This window comes from Pteronotus mesoamericanus, unplaced genomic scaffold (assembly GCF_021234165.1).
Source record: "Pteronotus mesoamericanus isolate MK-2021 breed Mesoamerican mustached bat unplaced genomic scaffold, CSHL_Meso_final contig_20, whole genome shotgun sequence".
NCBI lineage: Eukaryota > Metazoa > Chordata > Mammalia > Chiroptera > Mormoopidae > Pteronotus > Pteronotus mesoamericanus.
The window spans coordinates 80788250-80814863 of NW_026555085.1; the positions used below are offsets into that span (position 1 = coordinate 80788250).

The 26614-nt window shown below is 34.9% G+C and overlaps 1 protein-coding gene across 1 annotated transcript in view; it reads left to right on the plus strand.

Annotated features, from left to right (window-relative positions):
* ENPP3 (ectonucleotide pyrophosphatase/phosphodiesterase 3) overlaps positions 1-17604 on the plus strand; it is an 84068-nt gene extending 66464 nt beyond the window's left edge. The window contains exons 21-25 of the mRNA XM_054569975.1: positions 6897-7032; positions 9124-9201; positions 9815-9947; positions 11500-11656; positions 17434-17604. Of these exons, the coding sequence (XP_054425950.1) occupies positions 6897-7032; positions 9124-9201; positions 9815-9947; positions 11500-11656; positions 17434-17604 (675 nt within the window). The remainder of the gene's footprint in view (positions 1-6896; positions 7033-9123; positions 9202-9814; positions 9948-11499; positions 11657-17433) is intronic.
* Positions 17605-26614: the final 9010 nt, after the last annotated feature.

The window sequence follows — 26614 nt, forward strand, 5'->3', positions numbered from 1 at the left end:
TTGAACAGCAAATCTATTTCTCTTTGTGCATAGCTTTATAACCTTGAGATAAAGAAGGATTTCTTAGGATATAAAACAAAACAAAAAAAAAAAACCAAAAACAAAAACAGAGAAAATGCATTAATTTGACTGTATTAATGTGTGGCAAAAAGACAAACTTAACAATGGCACAATCATTTGCATTGTACATAAGAAACAAGATGAGGGTATATAATAATAATTAGGATCTAGAATAGCTAATAAATTTTTACCAATAAACAAGAGAAGGACAAGTATCTTAGTTAATAAAGGAGCAAAGGATATGAGCCAAGCAACTAAACCTCATTAGCAGTTAGAGAAATGTAAATTAAACATCAGAATCTGCCAAAAATTAGTTCAATTATACTCTTTTTAAAAAAGATTTTATTTATTTATTTTTAGAGGGAAGAGGGAGGGAGAAAGAGAGAGAGAGAAACATCAATGTATGACTGCCTCTCAAACGCCCCGTACTGGGGACCTGGCCTGCAACCCAGGCATATGCCCTGACTGGGAATCAAACCAGCGACCCTTTGGTTCGCAGGCCAGCACTCAATCCGCTGAGCCACACCAGCTAGGGCCAAACACTCTTTTTGGGCAGAGATGGTTTCATTTAACATATCCCAAGCACACCAGAGTTGCCCAGTACATGTTTAAGGAATGAACGCATTGATAAATTAATCTCAACCACTATTTTTAAAAACTTAAAGACAAAGCAGTACTTTCAATAGTAATCAGGAGGCTATTTTTATAGAGCAGAGCTTAGTATTTTTAGGTTCAAAGATTCTGATGACAAGTCTCAACCTGTTACTGTTCTTTTATGACTGGAAGTGACTGGTTGTATCTGGTTTATTTACTCTTGTTCCAATTCAAGATTTTTTGAGAAAATAAGCATGGTTTCCCACTACTAGTTAGAATTTTGTGGGCTCTGAAAGCCAACTGTGCTGCTGACAATGGTTTGATTGTGGTGAGTGGTAGAAGAACACTAACGTTGATTTCCGATGTGGGCAAATATTTTATAGTTACCTGAGTTCATATGAATGGTTAATGGTGAAGGGGTTTAGGGTAGGCCTCCCCAAGATATACCACTTTGGCATGTGAATTATTTTGAGCTGAAGGCAATAGAGACCCTGCAGGCTTATGAGAAATGTTTAGCTCTCCCTTAAAGAACTTAAATTAGGGGCATTGCCCATAATAAGAGTTGTCAACAGAAATAACTTTTTATGACCTATCTATAGAGCAGGGCAAACTTCTAATTACTGAACATCTGTTCTTTCCATCCTACAAATGACCTCTCTCCCCTGTGAAGCCCCAAGGTGTCATCTTATCCTTAGCTCCGAATGCTGTTTATACCTCATTTTCCCTTTCTGACTCTGAACCTAAAAACCCCCAGAATTTACTTATAAAAAAATATGTATTTGTTCTTACATGTTTAAACTTCAGTCACCTTTAAAGTACCCTCCATTTGATGCAATACACCTATTGAGATTTTTCCACTGCTCAAAACAGTTTTGAACTCATTGATTTTGATGCTTTTTAGTGCTTTTGCTGGTTTTTGTTTCAGCCCTTCCACACTAGCAAAATGTTTCCCTTTGAGGACTTTTTTCATGCAAGGAAACAAACAAACAAAAGTCACTCGGGAAGAATGAGTGAATAGGGAGTAGGGCAAGGGAGTCATGGTGTTCTTTGTCAAAGACTGCTGAACACTCAGCACAGTGTGGGCCGGTGTGCTCCTGAATCTTCCATCATGAAATGGACGAACACATTGAAAGAGTCTTCAAAAAAATTCACTGAAATCAAACACATCCTCTCACAGCAATGCCAGCTGGTCCACTGATAGAGAAGGGTTCCTAGAACACTCACTGGGCAAAGAAAGCCTGTACTACAAGGGGCAGGACCTCCAAAAGATAATTCTGGTTTTTGGGGTGTCCCCCTAGTATGTGGGGTCCCCATAAGTATGTGATTAAATTTGGATATTTTCTCTAACTAATCCATCTCATGTCGATTTAATTATTGGAGTAGCCGAAAAAACCTAGAAAAGGTTCTCCCTTACAATGGAAACATCACTTTCTTAATAGGCACAATGTTCAGCTGTTTGTGATTTTCTTCAACATGCTGTGAATCATACTATGAAGCATACAACCAAACAACAATATGAAGTTATTCATTCCTTAAAATAATATCTATTTGTGTTTGTTATTGAGAGGGGCCGTATATTCAAGGCCAGTCTTACTATTCAGTTCTCTATTTTGAAAAGTCCAGGTACCAGGGATCATGTGGAATGTTTATGTTTTTAATACTTTCCCCTGCTGTCTCGCATTCCTGAATTTCTATGAGTTTTAGCGGAAACCAAGGGCGGAGAGATTTTAAGTGGACTCAGACTAGGAGTTTTGTACAATTCTTTTTTGTTATTGTTTTAAAACTAGCTTCTTTGTTACCAAAAGTTCCTGTCCACAGAACTACTTGTGTATTTCTCCTTACATGTGACAGGATGGAATTCTAGCAATTTTCTGCTTTCTAATTCAGAAATTACTCTGTTAGTATGTTGTGGCTCGAGAAAATTACATACAAGGATGTTTTGAGATTCACATAAAAATGTTGTAAATCAACTCTGTGTTTGAAAAATCAGACTTTAAGTAAGCACTTTTTGGAACATGGACCCAACTGGCTTGTGCCTTTAAGTTTTATGGAACTTTTGTTTTTCGGTGGTTTCAGTGGGTTTTTCTAATTTTTATTGTTGTTGTTCTTGTTGCTATTATCTCAGAAGCATTCTGGGAAAATTGTTGTGATTTGAAATCGTGGTTCTACAACTGCTTGAAAACCAAGGTTATCAAGATTGGATTAAGATTGATCAGACTCTGCATGTGTTTTGCTTCCGAGCTAACTCAGTAGGAAGATGTGAACTGTTTTTGTTTTTTTTTTTTCTGTTGCTAGGTGAAAAATTAAAAATAAGAGCAAGAATTATGATTATTATTTAGAATCTATAGTTTATAAATTTAATCCAAAATCAAAAGCTTTTTCAGAGAAGAAAATTAAACACACATTGAAAAATATCTCCCTTTCTCTCTCTCTATTTATATATATATATTTTTTAAAGATTTTATTTATTTATTTTTAGAGCGAGGGAAAGGGATGGAAAAAGAGTTGGAGAGAAACACCAATATGCATGAGATACACTGATCGATTGCCTCTTGCATGCCCCCAGCCAGGACCCAGCCTGCAACCCAGGTGCCCTGATTGGGAATTGAACCAGCAACCTTTGGCTTGCAGGCTGGCACTCAATCCACTAAGCCACACCAGCAAGGGTGTCTTTATTTATATTTGTATAAAGGTCCTATATCATTGAATTTTTAAAAAGCCTTGTTTGTTTCTAAAGCTTGTTAGCTCCAATATGAAGTTATGATCCAATTACATTTTGTGAGTTTTTAAAAACTTGGGACAATATTGTATATTATACATGCTTTTATGTTTAACTATAAGAAATACTTTTCCCGAGCACCAAGGTCCTGCCAGCTGCTCTCTCAGTTCTCTCCCCGGGGCCTCCTTCCCCAGTCTCTCCTTGGGCATCTCTGGCCCACTCTGCCCCTGCCTTTGCCAGAGACCAGGATGGCCAGGGATAGAGAAACTGGGAATCAGGAGCCTGAGGTCTTGCTGTGGTCCAGGTCCTTGTTCACAGGACTATGGCAGTGATGTAGTGTGAATTCTGGGACACGGATAACCCCCTACCATAAGATATAAAAACAAAACAACAACGAAGTAAAATGTAGATACTGCCACCACCTACTACATACATACCTCTAAGATTCTGCAGTTTCGGTTCCAGACCATGAAATACAGCAAGTGTCACAATAAAGTCAAATCCCAATTGCAGCTCCCTCCAACTGCTTCTCCCAACCAAGCACTTCTCATTCCTTGACAGGAGATCTCTCATGCTAAACTGAGCACCCATCAAAGTTCCTTACATCACAGAACTTCAGAATTACCAAAATTACTGATTTAAGTGGAGGTCTTTCCAGTTTTTCCCTCTTGCACTCTAGAATTACAAATCAGTTCAATTGAGAAGACAGGTTTTTCTGGCTATTTTGTGTCCAGGTATAGAAAAATTACTTCTAACAGCTATTAAGTCATGTTTTAATTGTTGTTTTAGTCCTAAATATTTCAGCAGCAAATGATGAAACATAAGAAACTCAGAGGTGGCCTGCCGAAATAAATTGCATTCCTTGTGCAGACAAAAAAAAGAAAGAAAGAAAGAAAAGAAAGAAAGAAAGAAAGAAAGAAAGAAAGAAAGAAAGAAAGAAAGAAAGAAAAGAAAGAAAGATATTTTTCCCTACAGAAAAAAGTTACATCACATGACCAGAAAAATAATTTAAAATGCATACAGTTTTATTATCCTACCATAAGGCAGGATCATAACTATCCAACCTTAAATAACTTTTAGCTTTTCCATTTAGTCTACAGGTAAAAAGAATCTATGACTTCAATATAAATAATTTTATTCCCTGTTCAGGTTTTATTTTATCCCTATGCCAGACTAGCAATGAAAGCATCTCACTTTCCTGTCTATTCTCATTATTTACTTCTCTTGAAGAATTCAGAGAGTTAGAACACTTAGATCTTACCTGTGGCTAAGTTCTATTTATTTTTTTCTTGATTTTCTATCCCCTGGCTTAAAAACCTTTAAGGAATTCTGAAAAGATAGCAAGACTGGAACTGTTTATGTGCATGTATAGGGTAGGGATATAGAGTAGGTAGGTAGCCCAAGACTCAGAAAAGACGTGACCTTACCTCCCTTCCATCCTTCTAGAGCATAATCTTATCTCTCTAAAGAAGTCCATATCCTGTCTTTCTTAGTCTTGATGCACTTATTATATTTAGGGGTTCGAGTTTGGTGTGTAAGAAACAAAATTTTTAGTTAGCACAAAACATGTAACCTTTTTTAGTATTTCCTGGCTAATGCCATCCTGGTCCATTTCCCCCAATCCAAAGTCTGTGCCACTTTGAGAAAACAGTAAACATTTCGCTCAACTAATTGTTTTGAGCCCAACTTTCACAGCTGCAGTCTGGTGGTCCTGGCTGTCAGCTCATAATTTAACCGTGAGGCACTGAGCTCATCGGCTGGGCTTGCCAGTGACCAGGCTTTGCTGTAGGTTGATCAGGACAAGAACCAGGCATTGTATTAGGGACTTCCACGTGTAATTATCTAGTTTTCATTTCAGGCTGGCTTGTCTCCTAAAAAGGAACACTTATAATCTGACGAGTGGTATGAGATTGGCAGGCTACATGGGGACAATGAGATTGGGAGGAATCTTAAATTTTTATTTAATTCCATTGTCTTCAATATGGTGCACCTGCTCTCTGAGATGTCTTGTGGCCTTAGTCTGATCATCCCTCTGGTTCACCCTCTCCACTGAGTGAAGATCCTGTTTATCCTGTTTACAGACATTCAACCTATTTTCTTTCCAGTCCTATACTCGTCTCCTGTCTTTAGTAGACATCAAGCTCTACCTTGGGGTTCTGTAGTGGAAGCTGGCTTCTTTCTGCTTTCCCCAACCATAGACTTTCAGTTGTAAGTGTATTCTGGTCTACTAGGTGCGGTTACATGTGTAAACAAGTTTGTTTATCTAATTTACACTTCTGAAAGTTTCTTATCATCCCTTCCTTATCTTTATCCATTACTATGTTTTTAATAGGATTTCAAGAGTGTTCGATCCAGTTGAGAGGTCTACTCAACTTCACCGCAGTGTTTTCCAGCTGCACTGCTGCGATGTGGTAGAGGGTCCATTCTCGGGCTTTCCCTAGACTCCCCCTACCTCCATCTCCTTCATACTCCACATCTCACCAGGGTATTCTCAGTCTTCGAATAGAGAGCACAGTGTACATTGCCTTTTCCTTTGTGAGCTGAGCTTTTATATTTATTTATATATTTTCCCCCAGCTTTATTCAGATAGAAATGGCTTATAACATTGTGTAAGTTTAAAGTGTTCAATGTGAAGATTTGATAAAATGATTACCATATACATTTTAGATGCCAGAGCTAATTTTTGCTTTTAGCGTAATGCAGTAAATGGAAGGTGTCATAATTTAATATTCTTTTTTGTAAATTATAAAATTTGTTAAGAAATATATACATTGTAGGCAGCTGAGGGCATATAAATTCAAATCTCTGAAAAAATATAAATGAATAGCCAAGTGCTACTTACTCATGCTTATATGCTAATAAAAATATAATAATAACTTAATACTATATTATCTTAAATACTGGGGTTAGACAGCACATTTATAAGATGCTTACTAGAGAATAGATTATGGTGTTAGTTTTTAAATGGAGTTACAAAGAAAATTATTTTTTAAATTTTTATATTTCATGAGGAATGATGCATAGCTAAAATTAATTGAAATCCCCAAAGCAGTAAATTTAGACAATGTACAGCTTCTTTGAATTAATCTTAGGTTCATTAAAAGTTCTTGCCCAGCTGAAGGATAATATCCTTAGATCAATATGTATTACTTAAGTTTATATTTTATTTTCAACTTTTATTTCCAAGTACCACATATATCACCACCTAAAGTTAGATCCTGAAAAGGATTTTGGTCTCTAGCAGCAGCTCCCATCATTCTCTGTTCTCAGTTCAGGTTTTCTACTGCAAATATTTCTTTCCAAGGTGTATTTGATTTGCCCTCCTGGTGTCCCTAACCAGAAGGGAACCACAGAAGAAAACATTGCTGAAGGCATCCATTTTCATTGCTTGCGTAGACCTGATTCACTAAGAAAATAGGAAAAGGTTAAATGAAAAACATTCTAGGGAAGTTACAAACCATATAAGGTGATGGGTGAGCCACAGCTGTGGGCGTAAGTTTTTTTCTTTTCTCTCTTTCAACAGGGAGACACATCGCCTCTTCCTCCCACTGTCCCAGACTGTCTGCGGGCTGATGTCAGGGTTGCTCCTTCTGAGAGCCAAAAATGTTCCTTCTATTTACCACACAAGAATATCACCCACGGCTTCCTCTATCCTCCTGGTTAGTATAACTCCTTTTTAGAGCAGCAGGTTAGAAAGCTCTCATCAGCTGGATGTGGGCATGTGCCTTAAACATATACTCGCCAGCGAAACTATCTGCTTGGGCTAAAGGAGCGGGCCAGGAGGCTTCCAGTGGTTGTGGGCTGGCCTGAAGCAGCGCTACAGCTATAATAAAGACTAATAAATTTTGCAGTGGGAACCACACATCAGTTCTAATCTGGCCCAGATGTTCAGAAAGTTCGGCAGGTTTAAGTTTGATTTTAAAATTGAAGATTTTTTGGAGAGGGACATGAGCATCTAAAAAAAAACCCATTTTTTTTTTCTGGCTGCTGCCCAAGCTAAGCTAAGGTCCGTATCGAGGATGCAGCTGTGCCCATGAAAAGGAATCCAGCTGGAACTCAGGCCTCTCACTCATGCTGCATATCCAACAATTTTAAACTGTGGATTAAGCAGCTGAATGAACTTTTAAGTTGTTTTTAGAAAGCATCTCTGACGGGAACATGCAAAAGCCACTGTGATGTTCTAAAACTCATCCCTCTTGCCTGTTCATCAGGAAAAGCCATTTTCATTAACTTATCTGTGAGATTTTAGACAATTTCAGCTTCTCGAACAGGTTTACTCTTGATATTCGGCATCATTTTTCTGGAAGCCATGACCAAAGAGGTCAATTTAGAGATTTGTAATTTCAAGATTCTGAGATTTATAGTTGGGGTGGGGGGTGGGTAGGAAGGCTTAGTGACAGCAAGTATCATTGCTTGTAATGCTAATGTAAACTTCTACATTACTACATTAAACTACAGTAGAAGTAAACTTGTAGGTTTACATTAGCATTACTTGTAACACAGAAATAAGATAAATTGATATGTCTTATTAAAATATATATCTAGAGACAATCACAGCTACCAAACCTATGCAAACCTTAGGATAAACCTTAGATTCTTGTGGTAATTTATTAATAAACAATTTTAAATTGGTATATAAAATTGTATATGTTAAACCATAAGATGTTGGTTGGTACATATGTATATATATGTTTGCTTCAACAGAAGAATGAAATTATAATTAAACAGCTTGTCTAAAAACGTTAAGGATAAAATGAAACTTTCTTTTAACTCTCCACTATATATTCTGTTCAAAATTACATAATAAAATAATTCTTATTTTTTCTCTGATAAAGCGGTAATGTTATAATGACATCCTAACTTTCAGGCTTTAGCTTAAAAAAGTAGAAAAGACTTTTGGGGGATCTAAGGACCGTGAACATCATGTGAAGTCTTAAGTTAAAAACCAACAACTTCCATTTTCCTCACCTTTTGGGATCCATCCACTGACGTTTCATTTACATTTTAGTCAAGATACCCAAGGGTAGTTTAAATATAAAAAGTATTATAATACACATGTGTAGGCTTGCAACTCTTAACCGCCCTCACAGTACTTCTATGAGGTAGATGCCATGAGACAGATGAAGCAGAGGGACACAGCGCTTTCTTCAAATGGGTTGGCTGGCAGCTAGGGCAGCTGCGGTGCCAGGGCGTACGCGCCCAGCACTCACTATGAGTGCAGCACGTCTGTGAGTCCTCAGAGCCAAGCGTTTGCAGTGTCATCAGCAGTTGTCATTGAGTTAAAACCCACTTTCTCCAGAAAATGTTATTTTGGAAGAGTCTTGTAGAATAGCGTTATGATTTTGTGGACATTCAATAACTATGTGTTCATACTGGCATCGTATTTATTTCCTAGAGTTGGTGTGATAGACTGGTGGCCTTAAAACAACAGAAAAACGTTTTCTCACAGTCTGGAGCCCAGAAGGCAGACATCAAGGTGTTGGCAGGGCCATGCTCCTTCTAATGAAGAGAATATAGAGGACAATTCTTCTTTACCTCTTCAGGCTCCTGGGGGCTCCAGGTGTTGATTGGCTTGTAGTCACATCACTCTGGTCTTTGCATAACACGGCCTGCATTCTTGATGGCCCCTATTGTACTTAGTATTTTTGTTACTACTATTAATTTACTTTAGTATGTAATAGTAATTTGCCTATTATTGTATTATGTCATATTTTCTCCTATTGTTATATTTAATAAAATTTGTTTTTCAGCAAACAACAGAACTTTGGATAGTCAATATGATGCTTTACTTACAAGTAATTTGATCCCTATGTATGAAGAATTCAAAAGTAAGTATATATTTAGATTATTAATTTAATAGTACCTAAGTGACTCTATAACCTTACTGACTAAACACATCTTTAATTGCAAATTTTTCCTATTAAATCATCTCCTTTTAATGTTTTCAATAAAGGAAAAGGAAATATGTCAGACATAATTCCTTTTTTGCTTACTTCATCTTTAGGGTGACTTGTTTTAAAAATTTTGATAATTTGTTTTTTATCCTAGTTTAACTGCAAAGAGCTATTCAAAAAATAAAATTTTATTGACACTCACCATAATTAAATGAAAGATATTTATTCCTGGAGTCATAAGACAGTATGTATGTATGGTCTAACCATTTTTTTTTTCCCACTGCTCTGAAAGCAACTCAGGCCTGGGGAAAAATTTGGAGACATATTTCATTGTAGTTTCAAAACTGTACTACATTCACAACAGAAAGCTATTATCAATGTGCCTATTCATTTTTGTTGCATGGGCTATATTGCAGAATTACCCAGTTACCACTGATGATTATTGAAGCAGAATTTGATGCTATTTAAGTGTACCTGTCTCTAATAAAAAATATTTCCATGTTCGGTAGAAGTAGATATTTTTAACACCTTATTTTTTTATTTTTAGAAATATGGGATTACTTCCACAGTGTTCTTCTTGTAGAACATGCCATGGAAAGAAATGGAGTAAATGTTGTTAGTGGACCAGTATTTGATTATAATTATGATGGTCATTTTGATGATCCAAATGAAATTACAGAGTAAGTAATTTGCAACCAAATGGACTTTTTGGTTTAGCAATTAAGTATTACGAGGGGAAGCCTCAATATTTTAAATAAAAGCTCAGTATTCTAAATATTACATAGTATATTTATATAAAGATGTCATTGTTGACTTTTTTAACTAGACTATCTAAATATTTAGCAAAAATTTTATATGGCAAAAAATTAAACTAATGGGCAAAGAAATAATGATGTCTAGGAAAGGTTTAGCAAAATTTATATTTGGAAAATTTCTAAACTAATGGCTAAAGGAAAAATATAATTATGTTAAGGTTAAAGAGATGGGTAAGACATTGTATTATTGAAAAATATATAACCAGTCCAGTAACAAATTAAAAAACACAAGTAGTGACAATTCATAACATTGTCCAATAGTGGGTGATCCATAAAAGTATCTCCCACAAGACGGTGTAGGCTTCGTGTCAAAAACTAGTCCTTCTTAACTACATATCTGTACTAAACCTTGTCATCATAGGTTGCTAAGAATTACCTTTGAATGCAGCACACAGGAACAGAGAGATTTAGAAGTATCATCTGTTATTTCTCTTTATTATCAAAATGTATAAATAGCCAAGCCTAGATTACACAGTAAAAGCAATAATTTCTACCTATACTGCCTGATAAAGTAACATATATAACTACTAAGTGTATGGCCCTTTTCTATTTTGTTTGCTATGTCCTTATTTCAGTGTTTATTGGTCCTCTATTTGACCCTTTAATAATTCTGCAAACACTTTGATAGCATTTTTCTACTTGCAGGCACTTTTCTAAGTACATGTATTTCATGTAACCTACAAAACATCCCTATGTTAGATTCCATTAACCCCATGAGGAAACTGAAGGACAGAGAGGTACTTGCCTGCATTCTGCAACCAATAAGCAGCAAAGCCAGACAGCCTAGAGCAGAGTCCATGTAGAAATTCGAAGTCACAATAATATGTTACTACTTATACCAGCTCACATTCCTTTTAGGGGACTCATACTAATAGCTTAACTTTATTCTGCACTTAAAACTTTTGAAAGCACTTTCATGTTTGTTATTTGAAACTAAAGGACTGTCATATCAATTTTATAGATTTATCCCCATGTCTGCACTATGAAGTTGCTACATAGGTTCAACTCCATGTTAAAGTTGAGTAAACTTAGTAAATCATAGACTATTAGAGGATTAAAACACATCCAAATATCTGGTGGGAATGCATACCTAGAATTGGAACGTGGGCTTATTTTCAGTCCCTGTTCTTAGAAAATGTCACTGTGAAGTATAAAGTCAACAACACTAAGAAACAGGGGTCATAATAGCATGCCCTACTTTCCTTTGTATTCTAATATTTCCCCATAATGTTTAAATAACCAAGTTTGGACTCCTGTAAATCTCTCGCTCATCGACATTTAAAGTATGTGATGTGTTTTTGTACTTTCCATTATATTATACTTTTACCTTGGCATTTCTTTAAAAATATATAAGGACATTTATAATCTTTAGAAGTAAATGTATAATAACATCAAATCTTTTCAATTACGTTTTTAGATACCTAGTCAACAGCAGCGTTCCCATTCCGACACACTACTTCGTGGTACTGACTAGTTGTAAAAATAAGGACTACACCCCTGACGCTTGCCCAGGGCCGCTGGACGTCCTACCCTTTATCATCCCCCACCGCCCTACCAATGTGGAAAGCTGCCCTGTGAGTATACTCCCCGATAGGCCCTGGTGCCTAAGAAAACGATTAGTCAGAGCTCCTTTGGGCTCTCATAAAAGTGGCTCTGACTACAACAATATATTTTTTAGGTGTTTTGTGGGTAGAGTTGTACTAAATATAACCTCATTTGAAAACTTTTTTGTAGACTATTGATCTTTACGTAACTGGTAACAATTTAAACATATATGTGCCTACATGAACATGTGTTTATATATGCACTTCTTATGCATTTTATTTATACATTTTATTCACACTCACCAATAAGGGAAAAGGTGGTATCTTATTAAAATTTTGATTCTGGACACACACTTTAACATTTGAAATAGGAAACATGAGGTCTAAAATTAAATATACTGATATATAAAAAGATAAATATACAAAATAAGTTAGTTGAAGTAACATTCCTTTTCTAACATCATGTATTCATCCTCTTCAAAATCTTTTGGATCAAGGCAAATTATATGTAAATAGTTACTTCAATTGGATATAATTTCTTTATATAAGAAAATATGTATCCTGATATTTGGATTTACTGAAGTTAATAACAAATATATTGAGTACCTGCTAAGTGCACAGTTATAATATGAACTTTTTAGAATGCACCAAGGAGTAAGACATTGCCTCTGTCCTCAAGGAGTTCACCTATAACTTTGATATATAAATGAGATACATAAATAAAATATAAACAAATATGAATAAAATACAGCCATGCAAAATAAATATGAATGAAATATAGACATGTGAATGAGTCAGTTGATAACAGAAGAATTATTTTTCAAATTAAAAAGTAAGCAAAGTCATCATTAATTGCCAAATAAGGATTTAGTGTTTCAAATTCAAAACACATTTGGCTGGAGTAATCAAAAAGTTACATAAAATGTGGTGAGAGTAGGGCCGGGCCCTGAAGGATGGGCAGAATTTGAACAGATTAAAAAGATTAGGAAGAATGTTCTTAGGAGGAAGTGAAGAATGGAGAGGATTTGGTAATTTATTGGATGCAAGAGCCAAATGAAAAGGGAGAGAGACTTAAAGATAAATCTGATTTTAAATGTAGATCATTAGGAAAAATAAAGGGGACAGTTAGGAATGAGAACTATTTGGGGAGGTAGATAGAATAATTAAGTTCAGGGATGTCCAGTTTGTAGAAATGGAAAATCCCATTGGTTATTAGACTGGCAATTAAAGCTTAGGTTCTAGGCCAGACTGGGATTCATTTCTGTTCTTTTAGGTGTTTATCACATAATTGACTTCACAGGTACAACAGACGTGAATCTATCAAAAGGGGCTCATAGTCTAGCCCTTAGAAGCCTAATAAGTTAGAAGAGGAGATCAGTGACACAAAGTGGGACGGACCAAATTGCTGTAAGATTTCAAAGGAAAAATACTTCCTGGTAGGGATGGTGGCACTTTTTCAGGGCCTTGAAGATAGAATTCAAACGTGAGTGTTTGAACGATCTTTTAGGAACTAAAGATAGAGAGCAAAGGTTAGAAACCGCACAATGGGTCACTTGCTGTCCTAGAGTAAGAAAGCGTTTCCAAACAAGACACTCTCAGAAAATGTTGTCTACTTGAATCTCTTCTATTTTTCTCATCAGAATTTTATTTAGTTGAGACAAGGATAAGCTATTACTCTTCACTTCCTCTTCCAGTGGCAGACATTGGTGACTGATAGAAAGAGTTTGATGCTCTTTACCCCTGAATCAGGAGTAGATAGTCGTTTATCACAGGGGTTCTCGGTAGCCATTATGGATTGATTAGAATGGGTGTGCAAAGAAGAAACTATTTGCTGTCCTTGGTCTAGGCACTGATCACCTTCTATTAGAACTTCTGAAAATGAATTGTAAGTAGCTTCATTGTCTTCTCTCCTCCCTCCTCCCCTTCACCTCTGTACACCACTGCCAACTTACTTAAAATTTAGTTTTTTATCACATACTTTCTTATCGCCAAACTTTGATTATCTACCTCAAATAAAAAAGAAAAAAAAATCAATTGAACACAAATATCCTAGCCTGTACACAATTTACCTTCAGTTTACCCTTTTAGAACCAAGTTCTAGGCCAACCAAAGTCCTTGAAATTTCTTAAACTCATCTTGAGTTTCCCTACTTTGACATCATTGCTCATGCCCATCTCTCCTCTAGAATGTGTTTTTTTTTCCTTTCTGCTTAAAGTTCCTCTTCATAGTACAAATGGTACAAGGCTTTCCCTGATCAACCAAAGTTAAGGTGATCTCAAAATTAATAGGGCATCATCTGTATTGAATAGGACATCATCGCTAATGAACTGGACATTATCTAAAATTTTAAGGAATTTGCAGCATAGTAATATGGATATAAAAACTATAAAGATACTTATGAGACATGTGATGAGCATAAAACAAACTTATACCAAGCTATTGTTATAGGAGAAATTGTGAAATTAATCAGAGGTGGCTGTCCATTATATATGGGCAGGGAAGAGGTAAGATGAGAGAGTGTCAAAGCTGACTGAAAATTTAGGCATGACCAGCCAGGAAATCAGTTGTAAGACAATCAGTTGTTTTGGGAAGAATGAACTTGTTCTTGATGGTCTTCAGAATGAGACAACTTCCTGGATATCGAGGAGGATATGTGAGAAAGAATATCGACTAGAACTTCAGTGAACAGGTTTTGTAGTTGGAAAGCCTAGGTTCAGTTATTGACTTGGCCTTTTTGGGTAAAAAACTGAATGCTAATCTCCTCAGTTGTGTTAAAAAATTCCCCACCTTCATGAAGTTGTTGTGAGGATTCAATGAGACATTTCATATAAAATCCTAAGAATTCTCAATAAATAATAAGCAAGTGGTGGCTATTATAAAGAAATCACTTCTAGTGATGAAGTAAACATTCTGAAATCAGCATAAAGTGAAATTGTATACAGGTAAAATCCTCTATAATCAAATCACACTGAAAATACAGTATATCTGCAAGCTGTGCCTTAATAAGTCCAAATCAGCCAATATTGCCTCTAACATTAGAACAGGTAATTGCACTTTAAGCACGCAATGAAATAGCTGGCTTGCTTTAAGGAGCATGTTACATAAAAAGTCGCACTTTTAAACCACTTAATCTGGGGAGGTATCCCCACTGTCAGAGTTTAAGGGAACATGTGTCAGTTGTTGAAATGATAGATCCACAATTCCACCTTACACTTGATATAGGGGACTAGACTCACATTGTTTTACTTATTTTCTTTCTTCCCTTGTCCCTGCCATCTTTTCTGTCCTTCTTTTCCTTTTTTCTTTCCCCCTCAATTTTGTATTATTAAATTCCTATCAGATAAATGAAAATGTTGCCACAAGTCCAAGTGATTATCCTTACTGCAAGACACTCAACAGGTATTGAACAGTACAGGTATGGAACTTGAAAGGAAAATCAGCACTGTAGAGATAGATTTAGTATTAAACCATGGAAGTTAAATAAGATCAAATTTAGGGAAATATCTGCACTTCCAAAATGGGAAAAAATAGGATCAGTCGAGGAAATAGGTGTCATCAAAAGAATCAGCAGTCCAAGCTATGGAAATAAAAGAAGGAATTTTGGAAGCTCGAGGTGATCAACAATTGGAAGATCTAAAAGAAATCCACTCAATTAGGTGTTCCTTGACAAAGCAGTTTCCTAAGTGTAATAGCAGCGTGACCGACGCATAAGTGATTAAGGAGAGAGAGTAAGAAAGTGGTCAGGGGAGAAAAATACTGAAACTGACATTGCCTCAAAAAACTAACAAGGAATTGTATTTTGGGGGTATTAAATACTTCTATTTATGTAACAGTTCTAATATGTATATAATCAAATATACATAAGTCAATTATATGTTCTAGTCCAAGGCATATATTTAAATACCGCTCATAAAATCTGTACATTTGCAAGGCTGCTATTCTGTTGGGATGCCCTGGCACACCGAGAGCAGTGTCTGTAGCTGGGTCTGCTCTGGCTAGTTGGTGCTGGCGAACTTTCTGGTATTAAAGAGCTTGAGTATTACCCCTGCCTCGGTGTAGTCTTGTGTTATACTTTAAGATCATTTAATTATAATTTTAAAAGAGTATAGACTGTCAGGTGTCCAGTAAACATTTAGTTGGAAGGAAACCAAATAAGTGAGGAGAGAGAGGAGTACTATAAACCTAGTAGGAGAAAACTTTATGAAAATAATCAAAATATTAAATGCTGCAGAAATGTGAAATAGTAAAGAGAAGGGGAAAAGAGTAAATTAGAATCCCATTGAAAATATGAGCTTTAACTGGTACATTGCATATTTATTTTAAAAAGTTAACTCAATTATGAATCTTAAACAGCAAAAGAGAAATTCTTTAGGGGTTAGGAACAAAAAGTGACTCCCTCTTACACTTCCTCTTGCTTAGATAGTAGCTGCCTATTTTAAGCATGAATATTTAAGAGGATACCACTGTGCTAAAGTTGAATGAGTTATTAAAACACACTTATCTAATTAAACAGACTTTTAAGCTTTCTTCTAAAAATTTGACTGAAAATCACCATTATGATATGAATATTAGAAAATTAATAAAGAATATTAAATTTCACAGAAATCCATAACTCTGAATTACTGAACTTACATTAACATAGTAAAAAGAAAACCTATTAAAAGTCAAATAGCCAAGAAATATCTAAAAAGATACACTATTTCACACCATGGTTTGGGAAGGATGTGGGAAAACGTGGTGGTGTTCACTGCCAGTGGAAATGCCATTTGGCCTAAACACTTTGAGGAGTGCTAGGTTGATATTTGGTAAATCTGCATGGACTCTCTGATGCAGAAATTCCACTTACGTATGCTAGAAGTTCCTGTTCTTGAACACAGGAGGTATGTGCATAGTCATTCATTACAGTATTATTTATGATGCCAAAAATACTATCAAATGTGGCAATAAAAAATAAACTGTACAACCACAACACAAAGGTAAAAACTGATGACTAAAGATCAAGATATGTCACTATGAATAGATTACAAACATAATGTTGAGTGAAAAAGTAATTATTGAATACCACTTATAATATCACTTATGTAAATTTGAAAACTCATAAATCAATAGCATATGTTGTATATCGATGTGCAGTAAAAGTTTAGAAACACAGACGGATTCACATTGATTCATGAAATGATGAGCACCGAGAAGGGGAACACTGGGGACTTAACTTCATTTGTAATACTTCATTTTTTAGAAATTTACATCTGGTCCTTGCTGGTGTGTGTGGCTCAGTGGACTGAGCGCCGGCCGTTGAACCAAAGTATCACTGGTTCAATTCCCACTGTAGGGAACATGCCTGGGTTGCAGGCCAGGTCCTCAGCGGGACCGTGCGAGATGTGACCACATATTGATGTTTCTCTCCCTCTCTTTCTCCCTTCTTTCCCCTCTCTAAAAATAAATAAATAAAATCTTAAAAAGAAAATTTCAATCTGAAGTGGATACAAAAATGGCTAAACTTTGATGACTTTGTGGTGGGTGTATTTGTTATACTTTGTACTGTTGTTTTTCTTTTTTATTTTAATATACAAAATTTATCTATATCAAATTAAGATTTAAGGCAGTAGGCAGTAAAAACCACAGGAACAAATATCAAATTATGACACTGTACACTTGAAACTAATAGAATGTTGTATATCAATTATACCAAAATTTTTAAAAACACAACAAAAATCATGGGGAAAAGGACAATTTCTAATAAAAGATCTTTCTATTAATGAAAAATTGTGCCCCATGTGATATAGCCTTTTCTTTCTCTTTTTTAGGGCAATAAACCAGAATCTGTTTGGATTAAAGAAAGGTTGAATGTGCATGTTGCCCGGGTCCGCGACGTGGAACTTCTTACTGGGCTTGACTTTTATCAGGAAAGAGCACAGCCTGTCTCCGAAATTTTGCAACTAAAGACGTATTTACCCACATTTGAAACCATTATTTAACTAAATATATAAAAAAGTTTTGGCAGAATGTGTAATTTTTTCTGTTGAAGAATCATAAAATAAAGTTTTCTATTTTTCCCTAATCTCTCTGCAAACTTTATTTACAAAAACAAATGGAAGAGTAGATATGACCCACGTGCTGTAGTTTGTCAATGCCTGATGTATACTATAAAGTTGGGTGGGGAGAGGCTGGAATTAACAGTAAAAAGGAAGAGAGAGATAAAATTTTGATTTTGTGCCTTTTTTGTATTGCTTAAAAAAAATTCCTCTATCTATGTACCACTTTAATATTTCAAGATGTGGTTATTGATCAAAGAGCTCCTAGTACTTTTTTGAAGGGTAATACCATTGGTCAGTTTTTTGGATTTATCGGACTGGCAATGTTCCAGAGTCTTCTCTGCTATAAAGATCAGTTCTTCCAGGGGACCCAAGCTTTGCTGGTGATGAAAAATCTTATACTTGAGCTTCAAAAGAAAAACAAATGATTTCTATGAAGATTTCAATGGAATTATAATCATTAGCTATAAGTAATTGAGATGTTAGTTTAATGTCATTGGATTTTTATAAAACATTTTATTCACTTGTAGGATTTAGTTTGAAAATTTATGCAGTATACGAAACAAAAGAAAAAACAAAAAATAAAATGAAATTTATGCAGTAAAAAATATACAATACAGAGAGGTTGGAAGACAAGGCACAAATTGGAGTCTATTTCCAGCTATATGGTAAATATATGGTAAAACATATGGTAAATATATGGCAAAAAATGTTAGTTTCAAGTGTACAAGTATGGTAAAATGTTAATATCCTGTCTATAGATAAAATCCCTCCAAACAATGTTCCCTTGGCCCACCGAGGCCTAGGCCCCGGAATTTAGAGCCCACTGAGGGAAGACAAGTAGAGGATGCTTACAACCCTGAAATGACTGAACTCTGGATGCTCTCATTGCTTCTGAGTTTCTCTCACAGTGACTAAGTTATTTTCTACATTCTTTTCAAATGATTACTAAACATAGAAATAAAATTTTCAGTCACAGAAAAATTTGTTTTTTTGCATAGATATTATGTGATATTTTATTTTCTTTTTGTAGACTCATTATCCCATTAAAAAGAAATATGACAAAGTACAGCCTATGGAGTATAGTCAATAATATTGCAAAAAAAAATGTATAGTGTTAAATAGGTACTGAATTTATTGGGGTGGTCACTTAGTAAATTATATAATGTCCAATCACTGGGTTGTACACCTGAAACTAATATAATACTATATGTCAACTGTAATTAAAAAATTTTTAAAAAGTATTTAAAGTAAAAAAAAAGAAACATGCCTATGTAAAATTATTCTGAAGGAAGAACACAGACCATGGAATTACACTTTGATTCTGGGATCCAAAACAGAATCACTCATTGCATTCAGTTTTCTTTTCTCTTTGATCTCCTATAATGTGCAACCATTCCTCAGCTTTTACCAAATGATGTTGACATTTTTGAAGCACACAGGTGATTTATTTTGTAGACTGTCCCTCAGTCTGGGTTGGTTTGACATTTCCTTATGATTGGATATATATGTTGCATTTTTGGCAGGAACACTACATCAGTGATAAAGTGCACTCAGTGCTTCGTATTTGAAAGCACTAGATGTTCATTTGTGCCATTATGGAGGCCAAATTTGATCAAATTTGGTTAAGCTGGTGTTCACCAGGCTTCTCTTCTGTAAAGGCAGTATTTGCCCTTGGTAACTTATAAGTTATTTGTGGGGGGTGAGGGGGGACCCTGTAAGTATCCTGATTATCATTAAATTTTTACCCACTGGCTTTAGTACCCATTAATAATTCTTCCCTGATTCAATTTTTACTAGGACAGTTGCTAAAGGGTGATTTTTTTAAATTGCTATTATTTCTTCTACATTTATTGGCATTTTACTGTAACAAAAAGCATCCTCTTATTTTTTTTGTTTATTTATTATTTGTTAGTTACTTGTATGAATATCAATGGGTTATAATACACTATAATAATTTTTTATTCTAGTACTTAAATAGCCCCATATTTGGCCTGTGGGTGCTCCCGCAGGTGGGCTCTTGTATTCTTTTGACATCTGCTCATTACTTTGGGGCACTTCCTTACTTTTTGGTACCAAAAAAAAAAAAATGTTTTAGGCTCATCTTGTGCTTACCCTCTGCTAATTCTGAATCAACCACTTCTCCAAGGAATTCTGATTCTAATTAGTGGGACCTGGAGCCCTAATCAATTCTGGGGTTATCAATGCATCCAGGACACTTTAATCAACAAAAATACATTTGTATCTATCTCTTTCTGTCTATTTCTCTCTATAACTACAAGTATACAAAGTGATGAGTTCAACTGCTATCCAGTACTATATGGCTCTTTCTAACCTTTTCCTATTTCATAATTCTATCTTCATTATCCAATCATGAGAAATTTGTTTCCCAATATCATCAACATATTTACTCATTTGCTCAATCATACAATATAGGAATATAGGAATCGACAACAAATACCACTGAGAGAAACAAATCTACTAAATACTGTGTCTCTAGATTAAGAATTTATAGTGAGAATTCCGTGTTCCAAAATTAAAGGACATAGAGGATATTATGCTAAGGGAAATAAGTCAGAGAGAAAGAAAAATGCCATATGATTTCATTTATAAATAAAATTTAAAAAGCAAAATAGAGGGGTTAAGGGGTAGAGAGATTGAACAAAAAGGAAAAGGGACTCATGGACATGATAACAGCTGTGATTGCTGGGAGAGGGGGGTGTAATGGGACTAAATGGTAATGGAAAAAAATACAATAAACATTAAATTAAAAAAAATAAAAACCAAAATGAATGAATAAACAAAACAAACAAACTCATAGATACAGAGAACATTTTGAAGGGGGGTGCAATTTGGGGGGATGGGTAGAAAAAGAGGAAGAGATTAAGAAGTACAAATTGGTAAATGCAAAATAGTGATGGGATTATAAAATATAGCATAGGAATATAGTCAATAATATTGCATTAACTTATATGGTGATAGGTGAGTATTCAATTTATCAGGGTTTATCAGGGTGATCACTTAGTAAGTTATATAAATGTCCAATCACTGTTGTACACCTGAAACTGATATAATATTGTATGTTAACTGTAATTGAAAATAAAAAATATTTTTAAAATACTTGGATTAATTTTTTCTCCCTTCAGTGTAGTTACTTTATTCCATTTAGAGGTTTTCCCATCCTTGTTGAGTCTATTTTGTTTTTATGAGTATGTAGAATATTAATGTGGTTCCAAAGGTAATAGCAGATAAAAAAAGAGACAATCAGAAGAAGTGTCCTCCCTTTCTCTACCCAGTCATTTTCCATTTACTCTGTATTGACAACTAATGTCATTAATTTCTGGTTTATCATGCCTGTAATTATTTTGAAAAATAAAAAGATATTTAAATTTTTTTCTTTTCTTACACAAAAGATGATACTTTTTTTTTTTCTTTAACTTGACACTCTGTCTTGGAAATCATTCTGTATAAGTTTAGATAGATTTTCCTCATCCTGTTTATTAGTGCACAGTATGGAGTGTACTCCATACAAAGGTACCATAGTTTTTTAAAAGACTTTTTTAAAGGGCAGTTTTAGGTTTACGTTAAAATTGAGAGGAAAAAACAGAGATTTTTTATATACCTTTCACCCCTACACATGCATAGCCTTCCCGGTATCAACATCCCTTACCAGAATCATCATTTTTTCCAAGGATTAACCTACATAGACACATCATAATCATCCAAGGACCATAGTTTACCTAAGGGTTCTTTCTTGGTGTTGTACATTCAGTGATTTTGGTTATTCATCATTACAGTATTATATGAAACATTTTCACTTTCCTGAAAATCCTTTGTACTCTTGCCTGTTCATCTCTCTTTCTCCCACTACCTCACACTACCTGCGACCACTGGCGATCATTGTTTTGTTGTCTCCATACCATTTCCAGAATGTCATATAGTTGGAATCATAAAATATGTAGCATTCTCATATTGGCTTCTTTCATTGAGTAATATACATTTAAAGTTCCTCCATGTTTTTTTATGGCATGATAGCTCTTTTTTTTTTTTTTAGTGCTAAACGACAGACCATTCGGCTTTCACCTACTGAAGGACATGTTGGGTGCTTCCAAGTTTTGTCAATTATGAATAAAGTTGTTTTTAACATCCATGTACAGGTTTTTGTGTGGGCATAAGTTTTCAGCTCCTTTTGGATAAATACCGAAGGGCATGATTGCTGAATTATATGGTAAGGGGGTGTTTAGTTTTATAAGAAATTGTCAAACTGTCTTCCAAAGTGGCTGTTCCATTTTGCATTCCCACCAGCAATGAATGAGAGTTCCTGTTGCTCCACATCCTTATGAGCATTTAGTGTCATCATTGTTCTGGATTTTGGCCATCCCAGTATTTGTCTAGTGACATCTCATTGTTGTTTTCATTTGTGTTCTCCCGATGCCATATAATGTGGAGAACCTTTTCATATGCTTATTTAGCATCTGTATATCTTCTCTGCTGAGATGTCTGTTGAGTTGTTTGGTCCATTTTAAAATCAGATTGTTTTCTTACTGTTAACTTTTTAAATTGTTGACACTATTACAGACATTCCCATTTCTCCCCCACCCTTTGCCTGCCTCCACCCAGCCCCCACCCTCTCTTCCCTCTGGCCATCACCCCTTTGCTGTCTATGTCTATAAGCTATGCATATATGTTTGTTGGAGCTTTAATAATTCTTTGTATTTTTTAAAAATACCTGATCACATCTGGATTTTTATTTAGGAAACTGCCCTTCCTATTGCCATTTATGAACAAGAGCAGAATGATTTATAATAACAGAGGACTAATTCTCTCTTGTTTAATTTTAGTTTAGTGTGTTAAACTTAAGAACCAAAAAGCACTCAGTACCAGGCCTATGCTAAGGCTTTGGCTTTCAGTGATTTTGCTATCCATCTCATGCTGATTTCTTTGCATATTTTGGATAACAATCCTTTGTAAGATGTGTATCTTGCAAATATTTCTCCCAGTTTGTGACTTGTCTTCTAATTCTCTTGATATTGAGCAGAACTTTTTAATTTGAATGAAGTCCAGCTTATCAATTATTTCTCTCATGGATTGTGCCTTTGGTATTGTATCTAAAAACTCTTTACCAAATTCAATTATCATTTAGATTTTTTTCCTATGTTATCTTCTAGAACTTTATAATTTTGAATTTTACATTTAGGTATATGACCTATTTTGAGTTAATTTTTGTTAGGAGTGTAAGTTCTGTATTCAGATTTCATCTTTTTGGCATGTAGCTGTCCAGTTCTTCCAACATTATTTGTTGAAAAGCAACCTTTCCTCCATTGTATTGCCTTTGCTTTTTTGTCCAAGGTCAGCTGAACGTATTTATGTGAGCCTATTTACAGGTTTGCTATTCCCTTGATCTATTTGTTTATTCTTTCATCACTACCACTCTGTTTTGATTACCATAGCTTTATAGTAAGTAATGAAGTCAAGTAGCATTAGTCCTCCAAAAATGTTCTCTTTCAATATCATGTTTGCTATCCTGGATGTTTTACTTTTCTATATAAACTTAGAATCAGTGGGTTGATACCCATAAAATAATTTTTTGGGGTTTTGACTGATATTGCATTTAATCTATAGATCAAATTGGGCAGTACTAACATCCCAAAGATATTGTCTTCCTATCCATAAACATGGAATATCTCTATCTTGTTTAGTTCTTATTTTAATTTGCTCATGTTTTGTAATTTTCCTCATTTAGATCTTGCACATATTCAGTTTGATTTATAACTAAGCATTTCATTTTGGGGAGTGGTAAAGCAATGGTATTGTGTTTTTAATTTCAAATGTTACTTGTAAATGAATCTTACAATTTGCTGCCTTGCTATAGTCACTTATTAGTTCCAGAAGTTTTTTCTGTTGTTGATTCTTTCAGATTTTCTACATGAACAATCATTTCATCTGAAAACACTTAATATGTATGCCTTTTTATTTGCTTTTCTTGTCTTAGTACGTTAGCTAAAATTTTGAATATGAATGATGAAAAAAAGGGGGGAGAGGGAACATCCTTGCCATATACTTAATTTTAGTGGGAAAATTTTTAATTTCTTACCACAAAGTATAATGTTAGCTATAACTGTTCTATAGATATTCTTTATCAAGTGGAAGACTACCTCTATTCCTAGGTAAGTTATTTTTCAAATCAAGATTGGGTATTTAATTTTGTTAAATGCTTTTTCTGTATCTTTTTTCCCATTTTAAAATCATTTTTATTTTGCAATTACAGTTAACATACTCTATTATATTAGTTTCAGGTTACACCCCACTGATTAAGCATCACATAACTTACGAAGTGATCATCCCAATAAATCAGCCATCTGACACCAAACACAGTTATTAGACTACTACTGACTATATCCCCTATGCTATACTTGACATTTTCATGCAAAATATTTAGTAATTACCAATTTGTACTTAATCCCTTAACATTTTTCACCCAACCTACTAACCCCCTCTCATCTGGTAACTGTCAAAAAGCTGTCTGTATCAATGAGTCTGTTACTGGTCTGCTTGTTTGTTTATTTTGCATTTTAGATTCAATTATTAATAAATATGTATTTATTACTACTTTGTTGTTCACATTTTTTATGTTTTATTCTTTTTCTTAAAGAAGACCCTTTAACATTTCATGTAACACTGGTTTGATGGTGATGAACTCCTTTAGCTTTTTCTTTTCTGGGAAGTTCTTTATCTGTCCTTTGATTCTAAATGGTAAATTTGCTAGGTAAGGTAATCTTGGTTGTAGATCTTTACTTTTCATCACTTTGAATATTTCTTGCCAATCCCTTCTGAGCTGCAGAGTTATTGTTGAGAAATCAGCTGGCAGTCGTCCCTTGTAGGCAAATAATTGCTTTTCTCTTGCTGCATTTAAGATTCTCCCTTTGTCTTTAAACTTTTTAATTCTAATTATGATGTATCTTGGTGTGGGACCCTTTAAGTTCATCTTGTTTGGGACTCTGCACTTCCTGGACTTATATATCTATTTCCTTGACCAGGTTAGGGAAGTTTTCTGTCATTATTTTTTCAAATAGGTTTTCCATTTCTTACTTTCTCTTTTCTCCTTCTGGTACGCCCATGATGTGAACGTTTGTATGCTTAAAGTTGTCCTAGAGTCTCCTTATACCATCTCAATTTTTAAAATTCTCTTGTCTTTTTTATTGCTTAGAGAGACAGGGAGAGAGAGAGAGAGAGAGGGAGAGAGAGAGGGAGAGAAACATTGATGTGAGAGAGAAACATCAATTGATTGCCTCCCATATGTTCCCTAACCAGGGATCAGATCTGCAACCTAGGTATGTGCCCTGACCAGGGATTGAACCCACAACCTTTTGGTTTATGAAACCAAACTAACTGACTCCAACTAACTGAGCCACACTGGCCAGGATTCTTTTTGCTGTTCTGATTGGGTGGGTTTTTTTCCTTATATTCCAAACCACTGATTTGATTCTCAGTTTCATCTACTTTACTATTGATTCCTTGTAAATTATTCTTCATTTCCCTTAGTGTATACTTCCTTATTTTTTTTTTTTTAGATTCGAAGGATTTAGTTATTTATTTATTTAGAGTTGAAGGGAAGAAGAAAGAAAGAGATGTGTGAGAGATACATTGATCCGTTGCCTCTCTCATGCCCCATCAGGGGGCCAGGCATGCGCCCTGACTGTGAATCAAACTGGTGACCTTTTGGTTTGCAGGTTGGCACTCAGTCCATTGAGACACACCAGCCAAGGCTATACTTCCTTTCTTACTGACCCTTTTTCATGTTGGTGACATTCTCATTAAGTTCATTGAGCAACCATTGTTTTGAACTCTGCATCTAGTAGATTGCTTGTCTCCATTTTGTTTAGTTATTTTTCTGGAGTTTTGTTCTTTTCTTTCATTTGAGACATGTTTCTTTGTCTCCTCATTCTGACAGCCTCCTTGTGTTTATTTCTATGTATTAGGTAGAACTGCTATGTCTTCCAGGCTTGGTAGAGTGGCCTAGTGTAGTAGGTGTCCTATAGAGCCCAGTGGCATAGCTTCCTTGATCATCTAAGCTGTGCACTTGAGGTGTGCCCCTCATGTGGGCTATATACACCCTCTTATTGTAGTTGAGCTTTGATTGCTACTGGCACATTGCATCTATTGATATAATTATGTAGTGTTCCTTATTTAGCCTGTCGATGTGATGAGTTTTATACACATACACACACACACACACACACTATAAATTATTACACATAATTCCATTAACCAATAATTATAACTATTAAACTCTATTAACCCATGGCCTCTGAGAATAGCTCTCCTTTGAATATAATATTTGAACATGAGATTTTGGGAAATGTCAATACATGCTACTTTGGTTGAGATTCAATTTTCACCCCCTCAGGGGAACCTCAAATTTTTCAGAAAAATTCTTGTATTTGGGGTTGTAAATACCCCTTCTATCTGAAAATATAACTTATTGAAGCAAGTAAGAAAATGAGTGCTTGAAATTACAATAAATACTTTGATTTTTAAAAAAATTTGTACCAAAGATATATGTAGCTGAGTATTAATGGAGACTCATGTGGCTGATGAACATTCATTACCCCAGTCTTCTTGATTTAGTTTTTTGCTTTTGAACAATAGAACTACATCATCTCAGGTGATGCAATATTTTTTTTATTCTGCTGACATTGAAATATCTGATCAATTAAATTTTTGACAAGTGTTTTTATATATTGATACATGATAATTTAATACAACAGCATTACTTTTAAATAAAGAGAACAATGTATTATTGCTATTTTTAGTTATTTATATTTTGGTAGGTAGGCATATAAGAAGGACATTTTTGTGAGTTCCAATGTTGCTGAACCAAATATTATAACTAATTTTTGTTTGTTGAAGAAGAACTTTCCAATCAAAGTGAGGTCAGCTAAGGTCTTGGGAG